This window comes from Passer domesticus, chromosome Z (assembly GCF_036417665.1).
Source record: "Passer domesticus isolate bPasDom1 chromosome Z, bPasDom1.hap1, whole genome shotgun sequence".
Classification (NCBI taxonomy): Eukaryota; Metazoa; Chordata; class Aves; order Passeriformes; family Passeridae; genus Passer; species Passer domesticus.
The window spans coordinates 44,769,181-44,790,544 of record NC_087512.1 but is presented as its reverse complement, the minus strand read 5'-3'; the positions used below and the strand labels follow the sequence as shown (position 1 = coordinate 44,790,544).

At 45.0% G+C, this 21,364-nt stretch overlaps 1 protein-coding gene and 1 long non-coding RNA gene across 15 annotated transcripts in view; one reads left to right on the top strand and one right to left on the bottom strand.

Moving 5' to 3' along the window:
• Nucleotides 1-21,364, bottom strand: part of PSD3 (pleckstrin and Sec7 domain containing 3) — a 115,011-nt gene that overhangs the window by 65,481 nt on the left and 28,166 nt on the right. For 10 of the 14 annotated variants that reach the window (XM_064403707.1, XM_064403710.1, XM_064403705.1 and 7 more), the window contains 2 exons: nt 8,647-8,853; nt 8,462-8,542 (listed from right to left, as the gene is read on the bottom strand). The exons of 1 other annotated variant lie outside the window; for it this stretch is intronic. In XM_064403707.1, coding sequence (XP_064259777.1) covers nt 8,462-8,542; nt 8,647-8,853 — 288 coding nt within the window. Of the gene's footprint in view, nt 1-8,461; nt 8,543-8,646; nt 8,854-10,004; nt 10,123-12,693; nt 12,714-13,458; nt 13,477-21,364 lie in introns of those variants that run through there. 3 more of the 14 variants (XM_064403718.1, XM_064403716.1, XM_064403717.1) reach the window with 3 other exon arrangements.
• LOC135289853 (uncharacterized) lies at nt 13,477-14,168 on the top strand. The gene is made up of 2 exons (XR_010352589.1): nt 13,477-13,690; nt 13,809-14,168. It is a non-coding gene; the product is annotated as an uncharacterized LOC135289853 (long non-coding RNA).

Below are 21,364 nucleotides of genomic sequence, written 5' to 3'. Positions count from 1 at the left end.
AGACTTGCAACATCTTCCACTGAGTTTCAACAACAGGAGGAGTAACTTGGCCCTCCTGAGGTTCTTGCTCGTGAGAGCCCAAGGGGCTGGGCTGGTGCACGTCTGGGCACTCACTGGATACAGCCAGCAAGCCTGTGCAGAGAGGTAGGGAGGACACACATCTTTCACTTCTATTCTCCTACTTGACCACACCTCCTCCTAACCACATTGCTGCTCTTCCCACATAGAAAAGAATCCATCTCACAGCCAAAGATGACCTTCTACATCTATTTATCAGGATGCTTCTAAGAAAATAATAAAAACACAAAAGTTCTGGATCTGAAGTAAGAAGAAATACAGAATGACTGTCTAACAGACAATTTTTAAACATCCCATTAGACAGAAACTAACACCAGATCTGAGAGGAATGGAATATATTGCTGGAACATTCACATCTATCTAGTCTCAATGCACAAACTTTAATTTTTTTCTCTCTGAAAAAAGGTCAGAGACAGGCTGTACTTGCAACAATCTCACACCCACATAGAGTGTGATCTGCATGGTAATAACTTAATTTCGCATGTAATGGATTGCAAATAATCCAGTTCACAAGTAGTGAATTCATAAGTGAATCTTGACAGGGTTTCTCTGGCCTTCCTACTTTGTGCTCTTGTCCTGGTTCTGGCCAGGACAGAGTTAATTTTTAATATAAGGACTGATGTTACTTCTGATCCTCTTGAAGGGACCTCCAGCTCACATTTACAAGAAGTGAGGAACATGTACTATTACTAGAACTATAGAGGCCCCAGCCAGGTAGAAGATAGGGCCAATCAGATCTATTGGACTGTGTGGCACATCAGACACACAAGAGTGTGTCTAAGGTTTTAGTTCACACCGGCACACGATGTACCCTAATGCCACCAAGATACGTGGGGACACAATCCATCTCTTCCTGGGGTGCCAAGGGAATCCCAACAGCTGACTGCACTGGAAGGTGGAGAGAGCACAACTGGAAATGAATGGCAAAAACACCCTACTGTGACGGGCCCAGAGGCCCTGCACATCCCTAGCATAGGTTACCCCAAAAGAGGGTAGGTATTTCAAGGTAGCTATTTCAAGGACCCAAAAAGGCATTGTTAGGATTTTTGGGATAGCTGCTGTGGAGACAGAGGAAACGAGACAGCTGAATGCCTTGCCTGGTCTCTCAGAGGACCCCTCTGATTAGGGACTGCTGAGGGTGAAAGAACAACATAAACAATCGCTACCACATGGCTACTGCGCCATCAACAACACTGCACCACCTGGGACTCAGAGACCCCCACCCACGAAATGATCCCTGAACTGGAGAGCCAGGGAGTGGTCAGCAAGACTTGTTAACCCTTTAACAGTCCTATATGGTCAGTCTGTAAGCCCAGGGACCAAAAGATTACCATGGCCTGAACGAAGTCACACCACCAGTGAGTGTCCCTGTTCCCAGCATGCTGGGACTTCAGGATGAGCTGGAGTCCAAAGCAGTGAAGTTGTGCCACCATCAACATTGCTAACATGCTGTTCTCCATTCCTTTAATGGCAGGGTGCAGGCCTCAGTGTTTTACTTGGAGGGGTATGACATACACCTGGAACTGACTTCCCCAAAGGTGGAAACAGAACCCCATTATTTATCCTGGACTAATCCAGACTGCACTGGAAAAGAAGTGAGGAAAAGGGTGAGGTCCTAGAATACTTGCAATATATTGACAACATGATCATGCAGAGCAACATAGCAGGAGTTTTTGAGAAAGGGGAGAAGACAATCCAAATCCTCCTTAAGGCTGGTTTTGCCACACAGCGAGGTAAGATCATGGGACCTGCCCAGAAAACTCAGGTTTTAGGAGTCAAATGGCAAGAGGGATGCCATCAGATTCCAATGGACATGGTAGCTGTATCCCCACCAAGCATCAAGAAGGAAACACAGGTTTTCCTGGGCACAGTGGGTTTTTGAAGGATGCATATTTCAGATTATAGTCAGATATTAAAACCTCTCTATCAAGTTCTTCTAAAGAAGAACAATTTCAAGCAGGGTCCTGAACAATTATAAGATTTCGAACAAATTAAACATGAGATTGCTCATGCAATAGCCAGTCAGGAGAAATGTAAAAAATATGCTCCACAGTGCAACCAGGACAAATAGTCCTTCCGGGAGTTGCTGGCAAAAGTACATCTGGAGATTTGATGACAACCCCTGGTTTTCTGGAGTTGGGAATACAAACATTTCAACATACAAAGGATCTGAGACCAGCTACAACCGCAATGAAGCAGAGACACTGGCAACTTATGAAGGGGCTGGATCTGCCTCAGAAGTGACTGGCACTGAAGCACAACCCCTCCTGGGGTCCCAGCTGCCAGCACTGGGTTGGATATTCAAAGAGAAAGTCCCTGCAACACATCATGCCACTGCAGAGTAACTGGAATAACTGGATTACCACACAGTGAGCTTGAATAGGAAATCCCAATCACCCAGGGATCTTGGAAGTCATCACTAATTGGCCTGAAGCTGAAAATTTCAGACTACCATCATCATCATTATAATCAGAGAAGATGACACATGCTGAGGAGGACCCACCATACAATCAGCTACCTACAAATGAAAAGGAATACAATCTCTTTACTGACAGTTGCTTTTATATCACAGGGACAAATCAAAGATAGAAAGCAGCCATAGACAGCCTTATATGACGAGTCACAGAAACTACTGAAGGACAAGGTGGATCAAGCCAGGCTGCAGAGCTGAAAGCCATCCAGTTGGCTTTAAGTATCACTGAACAAGAGAAATGGCCAGCAATCTACCTCTACACTGACTTGTGGATAGTGGGAAATGCCATGTTGGGTGACAGGACTGACAGAAAAAGGCCAATTGGGAGTACAGATGGAAACCCATCTGGGCTGATGAATTGTGGCAAGAAATCACTGCCCTGGTAGAGAAGCTGGCTGTAGAAGAACATCATGAGATGCACGTGTGCCCAAGAGTCAGGCTGCTGAAGAGCATCGCAGTGATGGAGAGGTGGATCAGACCACCAAGATTAAAGTAGCTCGGGTTAATATGGACTGGCAATGTGAGAGCAAATTATTTCTGGCTCAGTGGGCTCAAGATGCCTCAGGTCGTCAGAGTAAGAGACACAACATACATGTGGGCTTGTGATCAAGAGGCTTAACCATGGGCAATGCCCCTCAGTTACCCATGACTGTGAAACATGTGCTGTGATTGAGCAGGCCATGCAGGTAAGGCCTCTCTGGTACGGTGGGTGATGTTTGAAACACAGATATGGGGCAGCCTGGCAAACTGGGACATCACACTGCTGCAAACACACCAAGGCAAGCTATACAAGTGCTCACAATGGTGGAAACAACCACTGGGTGTCTGGAAATGAACCCTGTGCCTCACACCAAGGCCCAAAACACCATCCTGGGCCTTGAGATGCAACTTCTGCAGCAACATGGCACCCTAGAAAGAACTGAGTTGGACTAATGGGACTCATTTCAAAAGGAGCCCCACAGACACATGAGCCAGAGAGCAGAGAATTGAGTGGGTATAACACATTGCCTATTATGTACCAACCTCTGAGAAAACTGAACAGTACAATAGACTGTAAAAGATGGCTTTGAAAGCAATGGGTGGTGGCACCTTCAAACATGGGGATCTGCATTTAGCAAAGGCCACCTTATTAGTTAATACAAGAGGCTCTACCAATCAAGCAGGTCCTGCCCAATCAAAATTACTATGCACTGTAGCAGGGGATGAAGACCCTGTGTATGAAGGAGAACTATGTTAGGGAATACGGTCGAGACTGATCCCACCTTTTTGCAAAGGCAATTCAATTCATGGGATTGGTTTTGCTCAAGGAACTGACAGCACTTGATGGGTAATGTAGAGGGACAGGGAAACATGAGGTGTACCCCAATGGGATTCAATTTCTGGGTGAGAATGGTCTGCAATGTTCAATTGTACAATACTGTTTTCTGAATGGCACTGTCACTGTATGCCATAACTACATGGAGAATGAATATGCACTGTTCCAGATATACCAGTCATGAGCTCCTGATGCAGACTGCAACCAGGTGAAAGGAAGCAGCCCTTCTGCCCTGGAAGATATCTAGAACAGATAGAACCCACAGTCATGGACTAAATGAACTGAACAGACATCTTGAAAGGACAGCTACTGACTATGGAAATGATACTCATGCTTGCATTTACATAAATATATATACACACATATATATATAGCTGGGAGGTGTAGGACAAGGACATGATATAGATATTATAGCATAAGGGATGGAAAACATACTGATTCTGGCCAGAACAGTTCATTTTTACAATAGCCAGGACGAGCATGCTTAGGAGCCTGATGTTATTCTGCACAACCTCAGGTACAGGTTGTCAGGGGGAGGGCGTCCATTCTGATCAGGTAACGTGGTGGAGCAGTCAGGGTATTGCTGGTTTCCACATGGTGAATGCTTGCATGTGAATCATTCATCTCGCTTGTATACTCTGTTATTAATATTATTGCTGTTACCCTTCCTTTTCTTGTTTCATTTACTGTTTCCAGTAAATTGTTGTTATGTCAACCCTTGATCTCTGCCTTTTGTGCCTCCAGTTCTCCTCTCCAGATGCCCCACAGAGAGGGGGAGAGGGAAGCAAGTGGCACATGTTTTGCAGTGTTTAAATTGGGGAATACTGTTCCTAAATTCACAACAGCTCCCAAGGCACATTTTGAGAATCAGCTATCTTTCTGTCTCCTACCCCAGTCTGGGTTCCTTCCAGCAACATTCCCTGCCCATGCCAGGTACTACTGACCTACACCTTCTCCTCCTCTGCAGCACGTTTCACCCCTTGGAAGCTAACTTGGAGAGGAAACTGATGAAAGAATATTTGGTAAATAAACAAGGCAGTTTCCTTGCTCTCAGAGGACAATGCTACAGCCAAGGGCCTCAGGGATGAGTTTCTGCCCACCAGAGAACATAGAATACACTGAGCTGGAAGGCACCCATCAAGGATCATTAAGTGCAACTCCTGGCTCTGCACAGAACACCCCTAAGAATCACACCATGTGCTTGAGTATGCTGTCCAAACACTTCCTGAACTCTGTCAGACTTGGTGCTGTGACCAGTTCCTTGGCAAGTGTGTCCCAGTGCCCAATCGCCTGCTGTGCAAAGAACCTCTCTCTAATGTCCAGCCTAAGCATCCCCTGACACTTTAAGCCATTCCCTCGCATCCTGTTACAGGTCACCACAGAGAAGAGATCAGTGCAAGCCCCTCCTCTTCCACTTGTGAGAAAGTTGCAGACTGCAATGAGGTCTCCCTTCAGTCTCCTCCAGGCTGAATAGACCAAGGAACCTCAACCACTTCTTTGGCTTCCCCCTCAGGCCCTTCACCATCTTTGTAGACCTTTCCTGGATACCTTCTGGTAGCTTTGTCTGTTTCTTATATTGAAGGGACCAGAACTGCCCCCAGCATTTGAGGCAGTGCAGCCCCAGTGCAGAGCAGAGTGGGACAATCCCCTCTCTTGCTTGGCTGCTGATGCTGCGCCTGATGCAGCCCAGGACAGAGCTGGCCCTCCTGGCTGCAAGGGCACTGCTCACTCATATTCAACTTGCCCTCCATAAGGACTCCCTGGTCCTTTTCCACAGCACTGCTCTCCAGCAGCTCATTTCCCAGTCTATCCCAGACGCAGAATCCAGCACTTGCCCTTGTTAAATTTCACACAGTTGGTAGTTCCCCAGACCTATTATTCATCAAAGTCTCCCTATAGGACCTCTCTTCCTCTGAGGGAGTCAATGGCTCCGCCCAGTTTAATATCATCAATCTTACTTATTATATGTTCAAGTCCTGTGTCCAAGTCATTTATGAAGATGTTGAAGAGCACAGGGCCAAGGATGGAGCCCAGTGGAACCCCACTAGTGACAGGTCACATCAGTCTGATGTCACCCCATTCACTGTAGCCCTTTGTGCCTGACCCATGAGCCAGCTGCTCACCCCACCACATGATGTGTTTATCCAGCTGTGGGCTGGGCATTTTCTCCAGAAGGGTCCTGGAGAGACAGTATCAAAAGCTTTACAGAAATCCAAAAACATCACATCAACTGGCTTCCCTCAATCATCTAAGTGGAATTTGGTTGGTTAAGCAGGACTTTTTCCTCATGAAGCCATGGTGGTTGTGACCAATCAATGCATTGTCTTTCAGGTATTTTTCATTACCTCCCAGAATAATTTTCTGCATTATTTTACCAGGCACTGAACTGAGACTGACAGGCCTATAGTTTCCAGGGTCATCCTTCTTGCTCTTCTTTGAAGGTTAGACAGTTTCTAGTCAATTGGGACCTCTTCAGATGACCAAGACCATTCCAAAATCATTAAGAGAGACCTCACAATGACATCAACCAGTTCTTTTAGTATTTCTGGATAAATCCCATGTGGCCCTATAGACTCATGAGGATCCAGATGGAGCAACAGATCCCACACAAGTTCAAGGTCAGCTGGGAGTTTATCATTCTCACAGCCATGGACCCTAAATGCACTGAGCCATTCTACATTGCCTTTTTCTATTGACTTATTTAAAAAAAAAAAATTGTTGTCCCACACAAGTACTGGCAATGTTCAACTCCAGCTGAACTTTGTCAGCTGGAATTTTTTCTCTACAGTGGTGAGCAGCAAATTTGTATTCTTCCCACATCACCTGACCTTTCACCCATTGGACAAACACTTTTTTTTTGTTAGCTCCAGAAGATCCCTGGTCATTCAAGTTAGCCTTCTGCCTTGTCTGGATTTGCCTGCCCCTGTACCCTTAGGAGGTGGTGACCAGCCCTGATGGATCCCAGCACCTCCAGAAGCGTTTTCCCAGTGAACCTTAGTAACTAGTTCCCTGGGCAGCCTTAAGTCTGCTCTCCCTGTGTCCAGGGTTGGACTCCAAAATGCACACTGAGAGGAGTCAGAGCAGCACCACATTCCCTCCTGTCATCCTGCAGAGGCTGCAAGAGATGTACTCAGGAGGTGCATGGGCAACACGAATTCAGGGAGTGGACAGTGAAGGAACAACCCTGCTCGGGTCTGAGACTTGTCACTGATGCTGCACAACAGCCTCACACAGCTGGGAGGTAGATCTCAGCAGATGACCTCAAAATGCTCAATAAACCACAGCTTCTCAGTGAGCCAGCAACACAGCACTGTTTCCTCTCACTCTCTGCCAAGCATGAGGCAGCATGCCTCAGTTTCCTAAGGCTTTGGAACTATTCTCTGTCCCCAGCTGCTGCTACATGCTACTCTTGTAACCTCAACAACCCCTCGGCTTATTTAAATCCCACATGAGCCTGCGCACATTTTAGAGGATGTCCTAAATACTAATATTAACAGGAGATCTACAGGGAGCAGAGACCTCCTAAATATGTGCCACAAAGCAATTATGTGTTGGATTTCACAATTTAAAAGAAGGGTATATTTGGCATCATGCTTCAGGGGTGCTGAAACCTTGAACTGCGCAATAGACCTCCCACTGCCCAGCAGCTCCCACCCCACACTGAGTGGGTGCTCCAGCTTGGCTCCACTCCTCCTGCCTCAGGATCAGGCAGTTCATGTTTGTGCAGGCATGTTCCACTGCCTTCAGTGGGCAGGACTTTTGCGGGTACCATTGATCTGCTATGGTCTAATGGCATCAGACCCCCAGAAATGCATTTGCAAAGGGGCTAAGAAATGCGTGCACATCTTCTAGATTTTCATTAGAAAAAAAAATTCCCACTTAAGTAACCTCAGTCAAATGAGTTAAACTCATTTAAATCCCCTTAAACACCAGAACACCAGCAACTGTACTATTAGACTGCTGCTAGACAAACTTAGTGTTTTGACTTCTGGAAAAAAAACACTGAAAATAAATGTTGCTGAGGTCTGATTCCAATGTAAAACGCAAAGAAAGTGGAAGGGCTGGGTCTTCAAACACCCACGCCAACAGTTACCAACCTCACTACAGCTTTTTCCACATAGAAGCATTTGCTGTTCTGCACATTTCTGGATTCCTCAGGGAGACACGGAGCGGGGAGCTGCCAAACCACACCACCAGGTCTTAGTGCACTGCAGCAAAGCAGGGTAAGCTCTAAAAGGCATCAGCCAGAGTCTGTGCAGATCAGCTACGAGCAACACTGTAATTCCTCACTAGCACCTGGCAGATGACAAGTCCCCTGCTTTACCAGTGACTGTACCCTTTTCTCCAGTGTTTCAAGAACCATCCCTAGGGAGGTCCACCCAAATATTTCACTCTCCACGTGTCCACCACTCCAGTAGCACTAGAGTACGGTAGCACACCAAGCCAAACAGAAGAGGAAAGCTCTGCCCCCAAAATACATCACAGTCCTCTCTTCATCTTCTTATATCCCAAAAGGACAACCATGTACATCAGGACAACACTGCAAACAGCATTGTTAAAAAATAAGAATATGAAGTCCACAAATGGAATTGTACCTGAGCGAACAGTCCAGTGTCATGCCTGTGAAGTCAAAAAATTTAAGATATTCTTCGGCCACAAGCTTGCTGAATTCATTGCTAAAGAAAAGCGAAGAAATAAGTAAAGGTTATCATTCAAGAGTGAACCCCGCCAGAACCATCAAGAAGAATGTGGCCAAGCATGTCCTCATATCAGCACATACTTTTTACCCAAATGTTTTGCCACATCAGAGCGTTTGAATCTGTCCAGATGGTAGAGGCGCTTAGCCAGGCGCCTGGCTGCTTCCAAATTGCTGCTGCTGCCATTGCTGAGGTCGTGGCCAAGGGCTCCAGTGGCATCTTTTTCCTGAAGTTCATTGCTCCCCATGGCTGCACTGGAATCTAACACCACATTCTGCAGGTCAACATTGCTGTGAGATTAAAAAAATATGGAAAGAAGAAAAATAAGATAACATTAGAGTTTCCTCTTAGAACAGCCAGCAATTAACTGTACAGAGGCAAGATGACACAATGTTAACAAAATCCACTTAATTGAAGAAGCAGTGTAGAACTGGGACATTGACTTAGTAGTCAGCAGAAGTTAAGGGTTTTTAACAAACAGACAAACAACATGGACTTTCTTCTGACTGTAAGTAAGTAAGTATCGTCAACTTGGGCTCACTTCAGAAAGAGCTCTTTGCTATTATCAGCCTACAACTGCAACTGCACTAATGCTTCTTGCATTAGTATTTTTTAACCCAATTGCTTGCTTGGCTTGAAGAGGCCTCTTTCAAAGGGGGAAATTAACCATTTTCCAGGAGAAAGGCAGCAATTAAGCTAGGGTGATCAGTTACTCCAAGCTGAGTCAGAACAAGTCCCTTCCTCATTCTTCCCTGTTGTCCTTAAATCTAAAACAATATCACCAGAACTCTCAGTGGCTTCTGTGTCACCCATGAGCAGTGGACATCCCATGGGAAGGCACTGCTAGAAAAAGCAGGATTCGGAGCAAGGAACCCAGTTTGGATTATGAGAGACACAAACCACCCATGCCAGCCTGGAGAACTCCTTGCTTCCCTCCTGCTCCCTCATGGTGAAAATTATTTCCCTCAACAGCTGCTGAAAGTCAAAATGCTCAGCATGGCAATCCCAGAGCACTTCAGATAAATCTTGCACTTACAGATTCCTCCCACCTCTGATACAATAGGAGAGCTCTGGCTTAGCTGTGTGCATGCTTTGCTTCTCCCATGAAAGAGGCAAGAGCCCACTGCACCAAAAAGCACACCCCCACATACACACCCCTGCACAAAAGCAGACTTTTAACTTTAGAAGCTTTTCTCTGACACTGGCATGAAAATTTTTGCAAAATCTCAATTCCGTGTACGTGTGTGTGTGCACTTGACAGCTTTTCTATTTTTATTTCTATATTTTTATACGATATAGAAATTCTTTTTACTAAAATGCCGTTTACACAGGGATAATGAATGATCAGCAAGGGTCATGCACAGGACAGATAACAGTGGAATGAGTTAAAGATGACTTTGTACACACAGCACTTTAAACAACATACCACAGTTTCACATACCACTGTAATTTTCAGACTTGACAAGCCATGGTTAAAACAACTGATCGCTGTGCTCCAGTAACAATTGTCTAGCCATTTACTCAAATGTCTGCTAGTCATTCATTAACTCCTCAAGATGAGATTTCATATAAGGTGAGCTTAAAAGAAAAAAATTAGGTATTCAGCATGCCACAAATCATCACCTGCTTCCTACCTCACTTCTCATGCATGGTTTAAGAGAAGAACATGTACAGAACAGAAATTTGCACATTTTACCTCTGTTTCCATCCTTTCAGGGCTTCTACAACATCAGAAATATCACACATTCACCCTGTAAGTACAACTTCTTTATCAAGTATCTAGGGAAACCGATTCCTGCAAGAACTGGGGATTTGCACTGGTTTGCAATTATTTCAGTGTAAATAAAACGGTGCTATAACAAAAGGGAGTCAGTCTCAATGCCTAGTAGGAAATAAATACTGTAAATACAATTCCAACAACACTAATATTACTGGCCATCAGTCATCCTAGAAAAGAAAAAAGCCCCTCCTGACATCACTGTTGTGGAAAATGCCTCCTTGGCCCTATCCAAAGCCACTAGTAATGTCTGAAATTCTCTAAATTTGGCCTATACCAAACTTGTGAAGAAAGCTAATAACAGAGTACCCTGACACAAGCCCTGAGCAACACCTTGTCCATTCAAATCAGGCATGACTCATTCCAAATTCCCATCTCTAACAACTGACAAGAGCAAAGCATACCCAGGTAAGCTAACAAATCTACAGAGTCTTCAGTGTAAAAATGCTGCTTCAAAAGCCACGCCAACTCACAGAGCCTCACCTCACTATATATCACAGTCCTCTTTCACCACTGCTCTTTATTAAAGGTAGTATTTATAGCCCTGAAAGATGGCCAAAGCTGACAAAAAACATCTGTACCCTGCTAGGCACTACTGCACTACAAGATTCAACATTACCACAAACCACCAAAAGTTTAGAAAGAAAGGAAGCACCAGCATCTGCCACTTAGTGAGATTAACAGTACAGCAGCTCCCAGCTTCTACTTTGCCTCTTGGAGCCATGGCTGGGATGCAAAGGAGGAACACCCAGCAAGAGGGAGGGTGTGCTCCTTCCCCTGTTTGCCAAAACTAGTCAACAGGGCTGCACAAGAAAAACTATCTTCCAACTTCTCCATTCTAAAGCTTCACACTGACTGAGGGTGCCCACACATGCACTGAAGAATAAGGGAGGCTTCCTTCTGCTATTCCAGTAGTTAATTCTGATAGTTGATTTGCTTATTACTTAATACAACGGGAGGGTTAAGTAAGTATTTTTTGTACAAAAAGTAAGTACTAAGTGAGTACTTTTTGTACTCAAAAAGTACAAGTACAAAAAGGCTGTCAAATCAATACAGGTTGTCTGTAACATAAGCCTCTTGTTCAGGGGAAATTATAGATTCTTAGCAGAAAAGTGAGACTTCAGTTCTCAAGTGGCTTTAGGTAGTTTGAAGACTCAGTGCTCATATCACTGAGGGCTTAGGAAATGCAGATGACCTGTGCATGGCTACTGTGCAATCTGCCTTCAGGGCAGGATATTATAGCAGGGTCCAAGTGGTGTTACTCAGGGAAAAGACTGCTGTCTCTTCTTACTTTCAGCACTTTCCAGGTCCATCAATTTCCTTTCATACCTCAGTTTACTAATCTGCTCAACTCAGTAATGCTTGCCTCCCTCTGTAAAGCGCTTATAATGAATTCTAATCAAGAGCTAAAAGCAACCAAGGCTGAAAATAGGTCTCTCTTCTGCAGTCTACAGTTTCTACACAAAGAATCCACAGCACCATTGCCACCAAAAAAAGTGCTAAGAAAGGGCTTTGTGATGCAAAGCAAGGCTGGACATGGATTTCTCATGCAGCTTTACTCTTTATCACATAAAAATGAGAAACCTCCACTGAAAAACACAGGCTGAAAAAATAGATTATATTCCCTCTAATCCTAGATTCAAGGCTAAAAGGGATTGTAATGATCTTGCTGGTAATTGCCTGTCCAGCAATGGCTGCTGATTTTAATCTAGAGACACTTACATTAATCTCTGTTATCCGTAAACACAGAAAACAGAACTACAAAAAAACTCCAGACCTCTTTAGTCTCACAGCACATGAGCTTTGGCCAGAAACCAGGTTTATAGACTGTAGTGTTTCTGTCCCAGCAACGCACTCCTGATGCGTCCTTTCTCCTTCTGTCAAAGCATCCCCACAACCACATGGAATGTACCAAAGTTGACCACCATATCTAGGAGAAATTACAGGAATTTGATAAGCAGCTACTGTGGTAAATGCAATACTTTCTATCAGCTTTCCAAGCTCACAGATAAAACATGTAAGCTGTAGACTCTAAGCTCTGCCAGGCTTTCTAGCTTTCCTGTAATATACTGTAACTGCTAGGCATTTTATACTGTTTTCTTCACTTAGTCCATTATAGATCAGTTCTACAGCGATTTAGCTCCCAATGTCAAACTATCTCAATCTTGCCATGCTCAGCACTTAGCACACTTGATCTGTTTGTGAATATTCTAGATTCACTTACAGCCCCCATCTCCCATTCTAGGTCCCACCAAAACTGAAACTATACATAGTAATATTTGACTGAGAGAATGGCTGCAATTTCCAGGAAAACACAGCAAGGCCAGTAACATAATGAAAATTATACAGACACCTCATATCTCAGTGGTCCACCATCCCAGCCAACTACACCTTCAAGTGGAAACCTCAGCCTGAATTTGAGTTTATGATGTCTTAAACCTTGGTATGCTCTTCATTTTGTTGAAAGCCATGGAGAAAAAACTCTCTGTTTCATCCCAAGGAAAAAACGCCTGTTAGCACTTTCCTTTTTGGAGTAAAAGCACCGAGCAATTAGCCCAGCTGCTAGCAAAGAAGTGATGCTCAGACTTGACACTGAGTGGCAAGGTGTAAGGTGTAACAACTCAGCCTAAGTGCTGTCTTCAACACAGCCACTCCACTGATCCCAGCTTGCCACTGCCTTTCACTTTTACCAGACTGATGCACAGCATATGCTCTGTAGCACATGGACTCCCCTGGATGCATATGTTCCTTCCCCAAGGAACACTAACTCATCTGGCATACACGTCTGGAGGGAGTGCACTGGTTGCACCAATTGCAGGAAGCTTGGATTAAGACAGGGCTGGAGCCTTCACAGACTTTTTGGAAATAGAGGAGGAGGGAACAGGAGGAAAACCAACTTTTTCTCTCAAATAAATGTGCAAGCCTTTAACATCAACTTTACTCCAAGGCAAGCTGTGTCAGACATTTGCCAGCAAAACCCATCAGAGCAAAACACAGCAATGATTAAAAATAAGAAGGGTGGAGAGATTCTGGCATGCTGAAGGTAGGACCAGAACCAATGCTGTTTTCAGCAGGGGTACAGTGTCCACTGGGGAGCCACACTGAAGCTGATAATCACCCACTGCAGGACAGCGCAGTTTGACTTTTGTTAACAGTTAAAACTGTTAACAGTTAAAAAAACTGTTGTTTTAAACACTTCCACTCCAAGCCTTCTCCTACCGGTTCTGACCTGGTTCTGAAACAGGACAGCACTCCATCCATAACAATCAACTCTGTCCATGAAAAGCATGCTCTAATACTAGTCCAACAGCCTCTCAGAAGCATGACAGGGACAGATCAGAAACAGTCAGGTGCCTACCCCGACTCCTCCACTCCACCCTCTATGTCCTGCCCTGTGGAAACAAATCCCCCTGGTCTGCAGTCAGAGAGATGTGGCTGCTCAGTAAATTATATCCTTTCACGTTTCAGAACATAACCAGTGGCACAGTCTGCATTTTGTTTAAAAGGCCTTGAAAAGCTATTCCTGAACAGCCCAGCTCTGAAAGAAGCAGTCTCACTGAAGAAAGTGAAGAAATCCCGGTAGCAGTGGGATGCGATGACTCAGTTCCTGCTACAAATGGCCTGACCACACAAATGGGCTGGGAACAGCTGTACTGCAGTTTTGCTGCAGCTCCAAACCAGCTTCTTCAGGGCCAAAAGAGAGTGAGAACAAAAGCACTTCAAGCAATGATTTACCTTGCCAGTTACCTTCAGCTCCAGGGCTTGTCCAAGATAGGACGTAGGAAGGGGAGAAAAATAATAAAAAAATAAAAACAATGCCCTTTCCTAGCAGATGACTCAGTGTGCTATTTTACTCCAAATGGTTTAATCAGCTTTGAAGTCCTACGTATGGATTCTCTTCAAAGACATGCTTTGAAGTAGATCCCTCTTTGAGGACTGACACAGCTGCACTTTGCTGCAACTCAATTCAGTGGGTGTCTCACAAGCACAGCATCAGCCAGGACATACAAAGCGAGGATGGTGTCCATAAGCCAGAGTAACCACCAAGCATCTATTAAAAAGTACCTCAACCCTGTCACATCACAGGGAGTGGAGCAAAGTTAAAAGTAACAATCCCTGTAATCCCCTATTGGTTATCAATAAAACACATATGCAAAGTTAATTTCACAGGCTGAAATGCATACTGCAGTTCAAAAATAACCTCTTTCCTGTAATAATGTCTTTTTCTTTCATTAAAATAATTCCTACTGATTGTAAAAAGGGGAGCTATCAGCAAAAGCATTCAGAAAACACCATTTCTGTAGGTTTGTATACAGAAAATGCAACTGTCATTACAGGATCACAGCATTAGAACAAGAAGTCCCACCACGTGCAGGGACAGGATTGCAGCCCTTCCAAGAGAAAGCACGTACTTTATTACATAGACATGCTGGCCCACTGCCACCTGAAGTACAAATGTCTTGCTAAAAATACTTCAGGTTTGATTCCATTTTGACCTCAGGCTTCATACATTGTTTTGGCAAGGGTTAGTGCCTGCAAAGGGACACTCACCACATTAATGTCACAATGCCTAGAAAGTGAAAAATTGGTCCTCACTACAGCAGGTATCCCAAGGCCCCTCCCTGCAATGGGTATTTCTGACATGCACAGACACATATTGGTCTCTTGAAAGCATTAGGATTGTCCATTACTCAGGATCTTATCCACCTGACCCAACAAAAATAAAAAACAGACCCCACAAATGCACTGCATAGCTATGAACTTGTTCAGAAAACACTCAGCACCTACGTTTTTCAGGAACCCTCAGGCTCTCCCCTCAGAGACCACCCACTCCAGGTATCAAGAGCCACCATCCCTGTGTTCAGCACACACATGATCCTCCTTCCCTATGAGGCTCCTGCTGGGTCCTCCAGGATAGGACCAAAACTGGAAATACATCAGAGGACTTTTCCCCCACCCTATGCTTGGGCATGGTTTAACTGTGGGGAGACTGGCTCAGGAAAAGTGTATTAACCAAGCAGCTGGTCCTCCCTGGCAGGGAGCAAAACAGATGCATAAAAATACATGTGTTTACACCTTTCAGTTCAGGCTTCCCTGCAAATGTGTAGATGAAGCACTTGAGCACTGGCACTAGTATCACACAGGAGCTTTTCACTGAAACCATGCAGCAAAATGAATCATCTGTCCTCAAAAAGAATAGTGAATAAAGAAAAAAAGCAACAAATTAAAATCAACCACTAACCAACCCACAGCTCACCCAGCTGTGTGAGCAGGGAGTCTGCATGCTCTGTGTGCCCGTTCTTCTCCACCGCTGCTCCAGCATCATATCCAAAGACATGCATGCCTCTCTATGCCATCCTGCCAGCTGCCAGGCTCTGTCTCTCCCTATCCCAGCACACACACAGAGGAAGAAGAGACTTAACCAGCAATGATGTGGAGAGGGGCTTGACTAGCAGCCAGTCGTGGCTAATAGTTGAGACGGCAAGGCTGCACTTTGGGACCAGCTCAGAGCTGGCAGAGACGCCTCGATCTGGGTGAATCAAGCCTTCCTGACCTAAATGGCTTTGACTTTAATGGGGATATGCCAACAGATGCCAGCTTAAAAGCTGAGCTGCTGACAGCTCTATACTGAGGCGCTTTGTCTAGCAAACTGATCAGCTGCTCCACTTTTTTTTTTTTCTTTTTCTCTTCTGTCTCTGTCAGCTCCTGGATTTTTGTTGTGTTTGTTTTATTTTCAGAGGAGGCTGGGAACTGAAGAGGCGAAAAGTCAGCAGCCCTTTTTTTCCATAAAACAACAGTTTATTTAGGAACTAGAAGCAGCTTTATAAACTCGCACTAAACTGGTGCTCCAAGGACCTCACTAGCCAGAGCAAAGATGAACTCTGTACAGTGTATCTCCAGAGCCTTAATAAAGTGATGACACCTTCCTGGAGGGAATACCAAGGTGAACAGTGCAGCACAACTTTTTAGAAGTTACTAGGCTGTGAAATAACAAGGCAAATCCTCAGCTGTCAAAATGCCAGTGGCGTCAGAAATTTACCCTGAGAATTGCACCACTTCATCTTTACCTGGATTCAACACACACCTGTGCCAGCACATTGTGGTCAGCAGTGGCTCAACAACTGATAGAGGCATTAGCCCATGTGGCTAATGTAGAGCCCAGCAAATGGGCTCCAGTGCTTGTTTGCTTGCTCACTAGCTGCAGATGCATTTGATGCATTTGCTTTTCTAGGACAATAACCAACTCCATCCCTCTGAATAACCTTCCTTATGCTGGGCATATGGCTGGCAGCAAATATGAAGTACCATGTTCTGACTGACCTACGTCTCCTAGGTCCCAGAATCTGCCACAAGCTGAGGCATGTCTGAAGGCCAAAAAACCTCCACTCAGAAAAATAGGGATCTCAGCAGATTTCACCCTAAATGAAAAAATTCAACTGGGTCTCAAAGTGAATTTTCAAAGTAAAAAAAATGAATGCATAAACATTACATGTTAGATTCTTTAGTAGTGAGTCTTGGAAAAATCAGATACAAGCTACTTTGGACAAGACTACCAGTGTACAAAGTGAAAACCAAAATAATAACTGGTATGTGGGTATTCATAAACTGGGAAGAGACTTAGAGAATCAACCCGGAGAGAGGAATTAAAAGTGAATTTATATGTCAACAAAGTTTATTGTCTTAAAGAAGGAACAAGCAGAGTGCCAAGTAAAAAACTGCTGGAAATTACCTATACACAGAAGAAAAATATCCACCATGGGAACCACTACAAATCCTAATGCTTTCAATAGGCCCCAACAATTAGAAGTAACCTGGTACCCATGGGAATTTCAGGCTACATTCTTGTGACTTTATTTTGAGACTTGCCAGATTGCTTTAGGGAGTTTGTTTTCTTCCCCTCTTGAATACATATACAACTAAATTTGTGTTTGCATCTCTAGAAAAAAAAATAAAAGGACTTTCAGAATTTGCTGAGCACCAGCAGTTCCTTGAAGATGATGGCAGGTGGCAAATATTTAGCATTTTTGAGGATTAGGAGTTGCAATACAGATTTTTTATCTTCTCTCTAGATTTACAAAAATCTTGGGCAATGTCCTGCCAACAGAGACAATACTTCCTCAACAAAAGGAAAAGGCATTTATGGCAGGAAAAGAAATGCCATAAGTTTTTTGTTCTTGTTCTGAGGGTTTTTAAAAATTTATTCTGACTCCAGCCTACAAGGGGAGAGGGAATGGAAAACCTGCTGTAAAGTATGCAGTATAAGAAAACAATAAAAGAAGTCCAGCCCTTAAAGTCTGGAAGTAAAGAGATCATCATGGAGAAAATTTCACACTTCACATTTAGTCACGTAGATGCTTTGTCTGTGGTATACATAGAAAAGATAACTAATTTTCCCCCCAGGAAGGTATATCTTACTACTTTGGAAACACATCCCTTTCACGCCACTCTGACTTGGATCACCAACTTCAATCAATTTGCAAACGATTACACCTAGTCCAGTCAACGCTAACTCAAGCTCATTGTCTCAGTAACAGCTTGCAAACAGTTTTTACTGCCTCTAAAAGCCCACTGGCATGGGAAGGCAGGAGTACAGAACCTGGAACATGGGTGTGGCAGTGGCGACTGCATGCCTCTGCAAGGATAACAGAGAGACAAGGGCACCAAACACGGTCCAAATGAAACGTCCTTATTGAGATTACAAAGCTTCATAACACTGACAGCCTGAGGCTCAGCCTATTTCATGAGGATCCCATGGTGCCCTGACACATAGCAAGGCTGTCGCTCAGCTCTGAAACCTCACACACTACCCCTCCTACCCCTGTTCTCCGACACCCCCCCCCCCCCCCGTGGAAATTCAAGGCTACTTCAGCTGCAGAATATTTTTTTCCCTCAGAGGGTTAATCACTACAGAATGACAGAATATTCTGAGTTGGAAGGGACACAAAAGGATCATCGATGCCAACTGTTAAGTGAATGACCCACACAGAGATCAAGCCCACAGCTCTGGCATTATTAGCACCATGCTCTAACCAACTGAGCTTATCTCAGAGAACTGAAAGACAACAAACTCCACCCCAAAGACACGAAGGCAAGCTGCACACCCTTCTCTTCCAACCATCCCTCCTCCACTGGCCAGGCACCCAAGAGTACCCAAGCTATGCTAGGAAAGGGCTACTTGCAAAAGTAAGCCTGCCTGCTCTGCAGGAAGACTCAGGAGCAGCTGACATCCCCCTACCCTAAGGAAGCATGGCAGGTGGCTGTCAAAGCAGGCAGGTCCATCATACAGCTCTTGCCAGGACTTACGGTGTTTAACCACGGCCAGCAGCTGACAGGGAGGACACCGGGGATGAAATCTTCTGACATCTAGGAGCTCATAGGATCTTGCAGCCTGCAAGCCTCTAATAATTTTTTTCCTCCTTCGTTTTTTTTTTTTTTTTTCAGTTCTGAAGGCATGTGACCGGCCCTCACATACCAGAGTTGACCCCTCCCAAAGCCAGCAATTTCCTAAGAGTGAAGAAGGATGTTACCCTCCCGCTTATTCATTACGTGGCCAGGCCATTACTTGTCCTTACATATCAAAACCTTGTGTGAGGTACGCTCTGGATCCCTCCGGACAGACGCAGAATGTGCTATGGTGCTCAGCTACCTGTTAACAGGACGGCATGGCCACGGGAACCGCAGCTCCTCTTTTCCCAACTGGCACACACGGCTATCAATCTCCAGGTGAAAAACCACCAGCTCTTTGCACTCAAGTCGGTCATCCCCTTCTGCTCTGGGCCAGGAAGAACTGCTCGTGTTTCACACTGCTCCCCCATTAACTAGTAATGGTACTTGGAAGCATGCTCCCTCCCCAATCACTTTTTATATCACCGAAATACTACGGCACAAGGCACAGCTGAGATTTTGGTTTCGGTTTTTGCTCCCTCGGTTTGGCAGTACCGTTTCCAGAAAAGGGGAGGGGGTCTCATGCTCCTTGCTGTCCCGCACTGCCACACTGCCCTGCTCCCATATCCCCCGCACCCGAAATCCCCCCCGCTTCCCTTTGCACTTGCCAGTATTCACATGCCGAGCCCCTACAGCAAACCCCCACCCCTCTGGGAGTGGCTTCTCCCGCCGCTCTCCTCCAGGCGGGGGGCGGTGGGAGGGGGGAGGCCCGGCCGGGCAAAGCGCACGGAGCGCTCCGGCGGCACCGTGCGGGGCCGGGCACGGCGGGGCGGAGGGCTTACCTCCCCCCAGCCTCCTCCTCCGGGAGGGCTGGACCACTGCCGAGGGTGCTCGAACAGGCGCTACGCGTGAGGAACTGCAGCCCCAAGCACAACCGCGGGCTCACGGCGCCGTAGGAAACGAGAGCTTCAGCAGCAGGCACAGAGGTGCCATACACGCATCGCACAGGCAGACTCAGGTAAACCTAAGTCTCGGATTGCTTCAGGCAACACAACCGCGCGTTCAAACCCCTCAGCCGCCAGGGCTCAGGAGGCTATTTCTGGTTCACCTGAGCATCACCATGACACACCACCTTGACCCCCGTGCAATAAATATCCCGCCGTCCCTAGCACGCACACACTGCTTCTCACCCATGTGCTCTTAACACCGTGATTCCCCACTGGCTCCAACAAAGTAGTACTCACAACCTGTCAGTCACCACACAACATACACGCCTGGTGCAATACAACTTGATATTGGGAATACCAGAGGGGGAAGGGTGGTGTTAGCTGTAAGGTTATTGTTGGGAGGATCACTGTTGGGCATACTCGTGGCTAGCTATCCTGCGGTAGTGACATTCTCTACTGGCACCTACCTTAAGGTGAGCCCTTAAGACTTATCCCTAAACAAACCAAGAACACTTTTCTTTTCTTTTCTTTTCTTTTCTTTTCTTTTCTTTTCTTTTCTTTTCTTTTCTTTTCTTTTCTTTTCTTTTCTTTTCTTTTCTTTTCTTTTTATTAAGTGAGGAAAAAAAGTATTTAAACATCTACTGCAGTATGGCTGCAAATCTAAACTAAAATTAATTCCAAGTGAAATCCACGCTAGGCAGACACCTGAAGTGACTTATCTAAGCACACCTTGTCTTTGTCATAATTTTTGTCCTGATGAGCCAATGTAGGCCTTACTTGACAGTATCTTTTAAATAGTAGATGCTGCAACTACAGGGTAACAGAATCAGGATCTGAATGTGCTGCTTGTTGTCCCCTGTCCAGTTTTATGTCAGCCTTTGGTTTTGCTGTAAGGAGCTTCAAGTCTCAGGACTGACCTCAGTTTTTGGCTCCATACAGGTTATTGCAGATTAGCAGTCACTTACTGCCTATTGGTAGGCACCACACATGCACAAGATTTAAACATGTTTTACTGTATGATTGAGGGAAAAATATTTTAAACTCTAATGTCCTTCTGCTTGCTGTTTTAAGAGCAAAATGTACCTTAATCCATAGATTTAGAAAAACTACCTCTGCTCAAAGGACTGCTTTCATTTTAGCACAAAAGAAATAAAACACATAAAAGATCTCCCACCTCTACTCCCAGGAAAGCTCTAACTAGACTAGTCCCATCTAAGGGAAGAGTCCTAGGACTTTAAGATAACATCCTGTCCCTGGAAGATGAAGACCAGAGGCATCTTTGTCACTCACAAGGTCCTTCATCAATCTGCAACACACCCTCACCACTCTGCTTTTAATTCAACCTCCATTTTGTCTGTGTCTGCCTTTCAGTGTCCCCACTCTCTTTGACAGCACACTATAAGAAAAGTTTTCACATAGAGTGATATTCTACAATTGTGCAGTATTTTATGACCACTCAGCCTAATTTTCGCTTCTTACATGACTCTTGCTTTTAATAACCTCTCCTTTTACCTAAACAGAAATGAATAACATTTTTGCAATGCTCGCCTGTCTTCCAGTTGCTGCCAATAAATTCAGGTAGGAACTGTAGTTGAACAAGGTTCATTTGTAACCAATAACTAACTCCTCCAGAGACAGGTCCCAGAGATGTGATAATACCTTTTATCAACACATCAGCATTGCCTAATAAAC